This window comes from Dendroctonus ponderosae, unplaced genomic scaffold, assembly GCF_020466585.1.
Source record: "Dendroctonus ponderosae isolate FM_Combo_2020 unplaced genomic scaffold, Dpon_F_20191213v2 Dpon_F_20191213_12, whole genome shotgun sequence".
In the NCBI taxonomy this organism is placed as follows: Eukaryota; Metazoa; Arthropoda; class Insecta; order Coleoptera; family Curculionidae; genus Dendroctonus; species Dendroctonus ponderosae.
In genome coordinates this window covers 476561-486573 of record NW_026017316.1, presented here as the reverse complement: position 1 = coordinate 486573, position 10013 = coordinate 476561, and the positions used below count along the sequence as shown (strand labels likewise).

Here is a 10013-nt window from a genome sequence, read left to right as displayed (position 1 = left end):
CAAAAAAAAAAAAAATACTCACTCGTTTCCATAACAGACGATCTTGGTGGCGTCGTTGGGGAACTGCATGAAAAGGATGCGTTCCAATGGGCAGTACGACTTGAAGTGCCCGAAGATGCGATGTTTCGAAACGTGGCGCAGCGGCACGCCCGGACTGAACAGCCACACGTAGAGCTCGTACTCGTAGCTGAGCGAGTAGATCGGATGGCTGGATGCGACGTTGCAACTTCGTGTCGTGTAGCTGAGCATGTACTGGCCGCATTGCGTGAAGCCCATCAGTGTGTGGTCGCTGTCCAAAAGAAAACATTTTATTTCGTTTCATTTTAATTGAGACACCCTGTAGAGTGTTCGGGCCTATGTGGGGCAGGTTTCGGATTTTTCCGGTCCCCCTTCAGGATCTTGTCGCTCTCCATTCAGTGGCGTTAAAAGGAAAAACGTGCAATTTTCGATGTTTTTTTCGGGTGTCAGCGCAAAGTTCGAAACACACTTGGCGCGCTCTTAGACGCTTAATTCGAACGCGAAACTTAAAAAACAATTGCGGAAAATTTTTTGAATTTTTCTGGAAAAATGGGCAAATTTTCTAAACTAAGATGAAAATCCTCCAGATTTGCGGATTTTTTCATTGGCACAAATGCATTTGATTCTTGTGTAGTCTTGCAGCTAAAACCGAACAGACTATGGCCAGCTGTCATTCACACTTCAACCTGCATTATTTGCACGCTCCACATCGGTATAGTCCATTCACGATCAGTGCAGACCCTTGAGGGAATATCAGCACGACCGTTTTCAGTTTTTTGCCCGTAACTCGGCCAATTTTCAGTATTTTCCGGAAACTCAACAGGCGTTTAAGAGCAAATTGCCGAGTCTATAAAGTCGACTTCGAGCCGTTAGTTCGTATCTGCATCTGTTTGGGAAATAACAGTGTTTGAATGTAGGTGTGAAGGCGGCCGGGTTTATGCCTGAAGCTGGCCGCTGTCCGAAACTTGTCGGGCAATTAGTGGCTTCGTCTGGACTGCCGAATGAATAATTTGCCCCAAATGCATCGGTGCAAATGTGCCAAATTTCCGTGTTTTTCCCCCAAGACTTTAGGCTCAAATCCACAAAGTCGTCAGTGGTTCTTGTATTGTTCAATATGGAAAAAAGTGAATGGCAACTTTTCTGTACATTTCCGGAATTTGTCCAGCATTTGTGGCATTTTTGCGACAAACACTGTTGCCGGCGTTTGGCAAAAATCGCCACCAAGAGCTTTATCTGTGCAAAGGTACAAATAAAACTCCACAAAATTCGCCATTTTGAAACTGCATTAACCAGAATTTGGATGGTGGTTCCATGTTGTGGTGGAAGCTTCTTTTTTGGTTTCCGTAAAGTTTCACTCGAATAGGAGTTCAAGCGAGGTCAAGAGGAATTTTCAAAAACGAATTTACAAACTTGAAGGTGCAACTTAAGGAGTGAGGATTTTGAAAAATTCGCCATTTTGAAACTGCATTAACCACAGTTTGGATGGTGGTTGCATGTTGTGGTTGAAACTTCTTTTTTGGTTTCCCTAAAGTTTCACTCGAGTTGGAGTTCAAGCGGGGTCAAGAGGAATTTTCGAAAACGAGTCTGCAAACTTGAAGGTGCAACTTAAGGAGTGAGGATTTTGAAAAATTCGCCATTTTGAAACTGCATTAACTACAGTTTGGATGGTGGTTCCATGTTGTGGTAGAAACTTCTTTTTTGTTTTTCCTCAGTGGTTCTTGTATTGTTCAATTTAGAAAAAAGCGAATGGCAACTTTTCTGTGCATTTCCCGAATTCGACCAGCATTTGTGGCATTTTTGCGACAAACATTGTTGCCGGCGTTTGGGAAAAATCGCCACCAACAGCTTTATCTGTCCAAAGGTACCAATAAAGCTCAACAAAACTGGCTTAAAAAAAGTTTTCTCGTGGCAAATTTGAGGATGGCTCATTGTCGAAACGTGCCCACTAACACCAATTTTGCGGCGCCCAAATTGGCCCACTAAAGCCACCGAAAACTGAAACTGAAACTGAAAAATGCCCGTAACTCACTCACTCCCCAACTGAGCAAAACTCCTCGTGGAACCGTCTTCATTGAGACTCAGCCGCCGGCCTAAAGGCCTGAGGATGGCGGCGGAGGTTTCGAAACTCTGACCTTTCCTGGCGGGGCCTACTTCTACTTAAACCCCTAAAAAGTTACTTCAAAATCGTTTAGCGGTCGAAGGAAGCCGCCAAATTAGCAGGTTCCGGGCTACTGAAAGGGGGCGCAAGGAGAAGGAAAACGGCCTTTGCGGCAAGGCCCTGTTGGAGAAAACTGTGACTAGCAATTAAGGGGCTCGGCCCCTTCGGGCCCTAAATCACGCCCAACCAAACAGGCCCCAAAACCGCCTCCCACAATACTTACAGTGCACTGGCCTGGCCAACCAACAACAACAGAGAATACTCGCGCGGCCTGCAAAGCGTCCTCTCAAGGGGAGCCCTGGGGCTGCGGGCAAAGCGGCCGAACAGCTAAAATTCCGTGAAAATTCAGCCACTGTTGAGGTTAGATCGCCGCTGCTTACCTGTCGATCGCGGAGGTTTTGGACGAGATTGCGCCGCCCCCGGGGGCCCCAACCGCTCGCCACTGGCGAGGGGGCCCTTATGGAGGGCGCGCTGGCGCCCCCCGAGCCGCTCGACCCCGACAACGACGAGGAAACCGATAAATTGTCGTCGGAATCGTCGTTTTCCGACGTGATCGACGCCATATTGTTTGTGTACTATTTGCAGTTGTTTGCCTGGTTGCCGCCGATTGCCCCCGCCTGGACGGGCTCCAGTTCATTATTTTTTTTTAATTAATATTTTTATGTAATTTTAACTAATTAACTGGTCAACTTGGTTAATTACGGCCCAATTTGATTAAGTTGAATGTTCTGATCGACTGCATGGGGGCTTGCGGGTAAATGCAGCAGCGGCCTGGTTAAATGCGTTATTTCATTTAGGTTCAGCAAGAGACCTCTACGCCTCGCGGGTGACGTCACTGGCCGGCCACACTGCATTCAGCGAAGCAAAGCGCGGGTTGCCCCCCCTTTTGCCCGCGCTGCCCTCTTGCGGCCCTCTGGGCACTGTTAGGGCCTGGTGGAGCGTGCGTGAAGTCACCAAGGGCCCCAGTTGGGGAAAATCGAGCAAAATCTCCCGAAAAGTTGAGGAGAACTCTCGGAGCAAGCCCCAGTGAGGGAGGTGCTGGCAACGCCGCGGCCAATCCATTCGCCCCAAGGCCATTTTCTGCCCTCCCATCGGCCTCCTGCCAGTGCAATTGTCCTCAATTGGACCCCAACCGTTGCCAAGTGTCCAGGACGCGTGCCGCTGTCCTCAATCAGCCTCAAATCGATGGGGAAACTCAAATTTCGCTTGCGCCTACTCAAATCTCCCGGCACTTGGGCGGACCAATCGCAATCGACCACGCCACTCGGCTGGATTGCGTCAGCCAAATCGCCCCTGGATACGCATAACAAAGCCATTGTTCGTTGAGATCAGAAGCGATTTGCTTGTTTGTTGTGGAATAGTGCGCGATGACGTCCACAGTGCTACCAGTGCCGGCCATTCTGAGCATTCTGAGCGACAGCAACTACCTTCTGGATCAGACTGCCGATGGGCAGATGCAGCGGGCGAAGAAGCGCCGTCTGGACCATCTCTCCTGGGAGGAGAAGATCCAGAGGAAGTAAGTAGCAGCTGGATGGTGTTTTGCCCCCATTTTCTTAGTCGAACTGACGATTTCCCCCCGGAGCCTTTCGCAGAAGCAGCCTAAGTTCGACGGCCCAACAGCTTCCAGATTGTTGCCATCAGGCAGGCTGCAGGGGGAGCTGGGGGGCCCTTGAAACACCTAAACCATCTTTTCTGGTTTGCCTGGAATCATCGGGAATTGTGGGGGAACGTTGGCGCATTCGCCCTTTCGTTCAGCGGTCCGGATGGCGCACRACACAAGCTAAAAGCCCGTCAACATAGGGAACAAACTGTCTGGGGGAACCMAAAAGGCGTTTTTTTAAGCMCTGWGATGCCTAGGCTKCTGGGGAAATCAGCCCAAAAAGCAAAAKTATGTAGAGAAAGCAGCCGTAGGAGCAGAGGAGAAGACGTGGCAAGGGCCCACTGAGAAAAGCCGTTTTGCCTGGCAAAATCCGGCCGATTGAAGCGTCTGGGGAAATTAGTCTTGAGGAAGTGACCGGAAGAGTTGAAAAAGGCGTTTAAGTGCAAGCCAAAGGACGGAGGACGAGGAAATTGCCTGCCTGTTGGCAACTCTGTACGCCCGGTTGATGTCGCGATTTTTTTGCAGTTTTGCGTTCTTTGGCCGGTTTTATCACCTCACTGGGTCCAGGAAACTTCGTTTTCCAGGCTCCGAAAGTTTCACCCGCATTGGAGTTCAAATGGGGTCTGGGGGAATTTTTTAAGTTCAGTCTGCAAGAAGGGGAAGGTGAAACTTTGAAAATTCGCCATTTTGAAACTGGAGCCCGGAAAGGTATTCCATCTATTTTGAAATTTTCCGGAGTGTGCCTTAAAAATTCCGCCATATTGAAACCAGGTCCAGCACAGTTTGGAATGTTCTTCCATCCTTGCGGGGAAATTGAGTTTTCAGTTTCCTGAAAGTTTTGCTCAATTTGGAGTCCAAATGGGACCAGGAGGAATTTTTAAAGTTGAGCGTGAAAGCGTAGGAGTTGAATTTTTCGAGTGTGGGTTTTCAAAAATCCGCCATTGAAACTGCATTAACCACAGTTTGGATGGTGGTTGCATATTGTGGTTGAAACTTCTTTTTTGGGTTTCCGAAAGTTTCACTCGAATGGGAGTTCAAGCGGGGTCAAGAGGAATTTTCAATAACGAGTCTGCAAACTTGAGGGTGCAACTTAAGGAATGAGGATTTTGAAAAGTTTGCCATTTTGAAACTGCATTAACTACAGTTTGGATGRTGATTCCATGTTGTGGTGGAGACTTCTTTTTTGGTTTTCCGAAAGTTTCACACGAATTGTAGTTCAAGCGCGGTCAAGAGGAATTTTCGAAAACGGGTCTGCAAACTTAAGGGTGCAACTTAAGGAATGAGGTTTTTGAAAAATTCGCCATTTTGAAATTGCATTAACTACAGTTTGGATGGTGAGTTCATGTTGTGGTTGAAACTTCTTTTTTGGTTTCCCTAAAGTTTCACTCGAATTGGAGTTCAAGCGGGGTTAAGAGGAATTTTCAAAAACGAGTCTGCAAACTTGAAGGTACAACTTAAGGAGTGAGGATTTTAATAAATTCGCCATTTTGAAATTGCATTAACTACAGTTTGGATGGTGAGTTCATGTTGTGGTGGAAACTTCTATTTTGGTTTCCCTAAAGTTTCACTCGAATTGGAGTTCAAGCGGGGTCAAGAGRAATTTTCAAAAAYGAGTCTGCAAACTTGAGGGTGCAACTTAAGGAGTGRGGATTTTGATTAATTCGCCATTTTGAAACTGCATTAACCACAGTTTGGATGGTGATTCCATGTTGTCGTGGAAACTTCTTTTTTGGTTTCCCTAAAGTTTTAMTCGAATTGGAGTTCAAGCGGGGTMAAGAGGAATTTTCRAAAACGGGCCTGCAAACTTGAGGGTGCAACTTAAGGAGTGAGGATTTTGATTAATTCGCCATTTTGAAACTGCATTAAGCACAGTTTGGATGATAGTTGCATGTTGTGGTTGAAACTTCTTTTTTTGGTTTCCCGAAAGTTTCACTCGAACTGGAGGTCAAATGAAGTCACGAGGAATTTTCGCAAAAGAATCTGCAARCTTGAGGGTGCAACTTCAGTAGTGAGGATTTTKAAAAATTCGCCATTTTGAAACTGCATTAACTACAGTCTGGATAGTTATTCCATGTTGTGGTGGAGACTTCTTTTTTGGTTTTCCGAAAGTTTCACTCGAATTGGAGTTCAAATGGGATCTGGGGGAATTTTTGAAAACGGGTCTGCAAACTTGAGGGTGCAACTTAAGGAATGAGGTTTTTGAAAAATTCGCCATTTTGAAACTGCATTAGCTACAGTTTGGATGGTGGTTCCATGTTGTGGTAGAAACTTCTTTTTTGGTTTCCCTAAAGTTTTACTCGAATTGGAGTTCAAGCGGGGTCAAGAGGAATTTTCGAAAACGGGCCTGCAAACTTGAGGGTGCAACTTAAGGAATGAGGTTTTTGAAAAATTCGCCATTTTGAAACTGCATTAACCAAAGTTTGGATGGTGGTTCCATGTTGTGGTAGAAACTTCTTTTTTGGTTTTCCGAAAGTTTCACTCGATCCCCAGTTTCAATTCTCCCAAGTCAATCAAAATCCCCACAATTCAATCAAAAAAAAATTGCAATCTTTTAAATACTTGTTTTTTTTTGCAGAAAACTAAAGAACCGAGTGGCGGCGCAAACGTCGCGCGATCGCAAAAAAGCCAAAGTGGAACAGATGGAAACCGCCATCCAGCAGCTGTTCAACAAGAACGAGACGCTGATTGGTGAATGCGACCGCTTGCGGGCGACCAATGAGCGCCTGCTGGCCGAGAACAGCGAACTGCATCGTCGCCTACAGGTGCGCAGCCCCATTTCCCAACCAATCGCCGAGCCTCATTGTTGACATTTCCCGCAGGAAACGCCCCCCTGCCAATGCCAGAGCCGGACTGTCGTGTGCGCGCCCGAGAGTGGATCAACCGAGTCCCTCCTTCGGCCGAAAGGAACGAGCGCCTACTCAGCAGCGGCTCTAGCAGACGCGCGGAAGCGCCACCTGTTGAGGACAGTCCTGATTTGCCTTCTCTTCCAGAGCTGCTTGACCAGCTGGAGTCGGACACGGTCGACCTCAACGCGCTCGAGCACTTCACTCAGACCCTACTCGAGGACATTGCCCGAGATCTGGAGAACGCTGCTCAGAAGACAACCGATCAAGTAAGCACATTCCTGTCCTGTTCTGATCCCCCCGACGTTTCTCCAAACCCGCTGGCGGTTCATCATCAAATTTACTCTTTTAGATCTGTTGGCCAGTGTGTTGAGTTAATTAGTAATGCGCCTTTTATCCAGAGGTAACTAATCAGTTCTTACTAGCGCACTAAACCGCTGAATCCCACCCTGCAGCTGCTTGAAACCGCACCCATTTTCCCAGCTCCCGGCTGAACCAATCAGCAGCTGATTATCCGTGGGCGTTTTGCAGGACCAGGAAGCTGTTCCAGACAAAATGGTGGGGGCGCCAGCAAAGCAGCTGGAACCCAGTGGCGGCGCAGCCGTAGATCCGGACATTTCGCAGTATCTGCTGCTGCACCACAACTACGCAAAGAGTCGGCCCGCGAAGGAGGCGCAGCCCCCCAGGAGGCTGAAGGCGCTGCGCCCCAAACCGCCCGCTTGCGCCCATCAGCCGCTCCTCCCGCGTGCTGAGGTCGCTGGAAATGTCTCGCCCAAGTCGGATATGGGCTACGAGTCCTTGGGGTCCCCCTTGAGCAGCTGCGAGCTGGACAGTTGGGACCAGAGCGTCTCGGGCCTGTTCCCCACCTTGTTTTAGATTTTTTTGAAATTTTCCCCGACGGGTTAAGTTTCTAATTTTAGTTGTCCTATTGGTTAAGTTTCTAGTTTTAAGGGGCGCAATATAATTGATTTTGAAGCACACGTCCAATTTGGGCGCGGCCGTCGGCCGCGTTGCCGCCCCTCCCTCACCGGCTCCAACCCCTTTTGTCCCCTTTTGAGTGGGAGGTTTGGCATCGTTGCGCTCTGTGGTGAGTGACAGGGTGCGTGTCGGCTCCGTTTGAATTTCGGAAAATTCGCATTTTTCCGAGTTTTCCGGCTGGCAATTGCGGCGTTTCCGGTCAATCAACCCTCCGGCTGCTGTTGGGGGGTGTTTTCCCGGTCGAAACGGTTTTTTCCGGGGAAATACGGCGATTTTACAGTGGGTGGTTTTTCAGACGTTTCCTGTCAGTGGTTGGCATGCGCCGGTCCAACAGGGCCGGACTGGAGGAGGTCGGGGCGCTTCCATGGATTGTTGAGGAGGCAAAAGCAGCCGGCAGAGGGTGAGGTAAGTGCCATTTTTCGATACTCTTCTGGCCGAAATTCACCTGCCAGCTTCACGAACGGAACTTTCCTTGTTTTGTGTTGTACAGAAACCCTTTTGCCAGTTTGTCAATGCGAAGTTGTAAACCTTAGATGCGGCTTTTTCCGATAAACCCAGAAATTCTGATTGGGGCGTCGAAATGTCGTGATAAGAACGTGAATATCTACTGGCCAAATGACGTGATGGGTGACTTTCACACGTCAATTCCCGACGGAAAATTGACAGTCCTCCCATGCTGCGTTGCCAACGTTTGCAGAAAATTGACATCAACAACTGGTGGTCAAATAGTATATTTGAAAAAATCTAGACTAAAATCACTGGGCAAGTTTCGCCGCAAATACTCATTTTTCGAATACCAGAACGTAATAAATTAGAGAGCCAAAAGAACACGCGGGCCCAGAGGGCGCCACCAACTAGAACATTTCCTAACCTAACATTGTAAATTCAACGTGAGTAAACGATTAAAACGAACGAAAAAAAACATAATACAGACTGAAACTCCTCAAGCCATATCACAGTTCAAGCAGCGCATGCCCTGCAGGGCTGTCACGTGTCCAAAATGGCCGACGCCGCCAATTCGAGGTTCCAGTTGCTGCGCTGCAGCGCCATCTCGCAGCCCGTACGATCGGCCAATCCTAACCTAAAAAAATCGAGTTTTTCACAACGATTCGTCATCAGTGGCTGGCAAATAAGACGGATGTTTTGCAATTATCTGATTCTGATCACTGATTTCGGAAAAATCGAGAATTTTCAATTAAAAATAAGTAAACACTGAAAATGCAAGCCTTTGCTGATCAGCTATCGCGCAACCTTTGGCTACCGCTGAAGATGCCAGCTAGTTGGGCAGGCGAAACGTTGCGCAAACATCCGTTTTTCCGCGGCAAAACGGGACTTACTTTAATAGGGCTGCGATTTTGAGGCTTTTGAGGGCCAAAGCGACGTCCCAGCCGGTTTGTTGGAGGGCCGTCATACATTCGTCGGCGCTGCAATCGGGGCAGCACTCCCTCACTTGGCCGATTTTACTGTTGCGATACTCGGGAGTCATCAGCCGTTCAGCGTCCGCGCTCAGCTGAGAACAGGGAAAAAAAGTGCGGTTAGAAAACGGGCTCAGAAACGGTTGCCGGCTTCAGAATGGGTGACGGAGGGATCAGAAATGCTTCGGGGTATTCGCAGTTTGCCGGCCAGGAGTCTCGCATCGAGTCTCAGAACTGGCACAGCAATCAGACTCGGCCTTTTTTTACATCATGGGTTTTCTCTTTGTCTTATTGTTGCGCATGTGCTACTAGGGGGGGGGGATTTCTACGAAATTAAGGCCTTTTTGTTAGGTTTTTTCCCTGTTCCAAACAAGCCTTTGCAACTATTTCGATGGGCGAATTAAAAAAAAAAACTATTTTTGGGTTCCAATTTTTTTTTTGTTAAATCACCCATCGACTTGGTACTCATTTTCAGCTAAAATTGTCTCAAAAAACCAAATTTATTAAAAAATAATTTAAAAAACATTTTATTGCATTTTCGAGCCAAAATCTTCAAGTTTCAGGAAAACCGTCAACTTAATTGCTATTCTGATGACATTTTTGCCTTTTTGAGTCAATTTCAGCATAAAATGATTAGCATGTTATTATTATTGCAATGAAGATCGTTTTTTTTTTGAAAAAAAAGTTGGAAACCCAAAAATCTCTATTCGCAATTCCATCAAGGGTTTTCGAAAAAATGGCAATTCCTGTATCTACCATTGGCAATTTTGATCACAAATTTGAATTTTGCAGTCAATTTCATCATAAAACGAGTACCTTGATAGGTGTTTAAAAAAAGTCTTTTTTTGTTACGATTTCGAATTTTTTTTGAGAATTACCCACCATCGATATATGAGGAAATGGTCCCAGAAAGCGAATTTGCCGCTAAAATTCGTCCAGCGTGACGTCAAGCAAGCGAGTTGCAGTGTTGCCTAAATGTGAAAAATTTCGAGATTCTTATA

General features: G+C 47.1%; 4 protein-coding genes across 6 annotated transcripts in view; 2 read left to right on the top strand and 2 right to left on the bottom strand.

The window, feature by feature from the left end:
- The window catches only part of LOC125503076, a 28249-nt gene extending 25484 nt beyond the window's left edge, over positions 1 to 2765 (bottom strand). The window contains exons 1-3 of the mRNA XM_048662845.1: positions 2557 to 2765; positions 2400 to 2503; positions 64 to 289 (exon numbers count right to left, since the gene is read on the bottom strand). Coding sequence (XP_048518802.1) covers positions 64 to 289; positions 2400 to 2503; positions 2557 to 2739 — 513 coding nt within the window. The 5' untranslated portion in view covers positions 2740 to 2765. The remainder of the gene's footprint in view (positions 1 to 63; positions 290 to 2399; positions 2504 to 2556) is intronic.
- The window catches only part of LOC109539321 (activated Cdc42 kinase Ack), a gene marked incomplete in the record, with an annotated part of 24245 nt that overhangs the window by 12552 nt on the left and 1680 nt on the right, over positions 1 to 10013 (top strand).
- Positions 3206 to 7597, top strand: LOC125502290 (X-box-binding protein 1-like). 3 transcript variants are annotated; one of them, XM_048662851.1, is made up of 5 exons: positions 3206 to 3692; positions 6352 to 6538; positions 6596 to 6888; positions 6972 to 7022; positions 7103 to 7597. In XM_048662851.1, the coding sequence occupies exons 1-5, from the start codon at positions 3544 to 3546 to the stop codon at positions 7224 to 7226; spliced, it is 804 nt and encodes a 267-aa protein (XP_048518808.1). In that variant the 5' UTR covers positions 3206 to 3543; the 3' UTR covers positions 7227 to 7597. The 3 variants fall into 3 exon arrangements, with proteins under 3 accessions (XP_048518808.1, XP_048518809.1, XP_048518810.1); XM_048662852.1 differs by having other exon boundaries at positions 3211 to 3692; positions 7075 to 7159; XM_048662853.1 differs by lacking the exon at positions 6972 to 7022 and having other exon boundaries at positions 3269 to 3692; positions 7151 to 7597.
- LOC125503079 (activated Cdc42 kinase Ack-like) lies at positions 8313 to 9224 on the bottom strand. The gene is made up of 2 exons (XM_048662855.1): positions 8935 to 9224; positions 8313 to 8678 (listed from the first exon to the last, which is right to left on the bottom strand). Exons 1-2 carry the CDS (start codon positions 9081 to 9083, stop codon positions 8585 to 8587), a joined length of 243 nt encoding a protein of 80 aa, XP_048518812.1. The 5' UTR covers positions 9084 to 9224; the 3' UTR covers positions 8313 to 8584.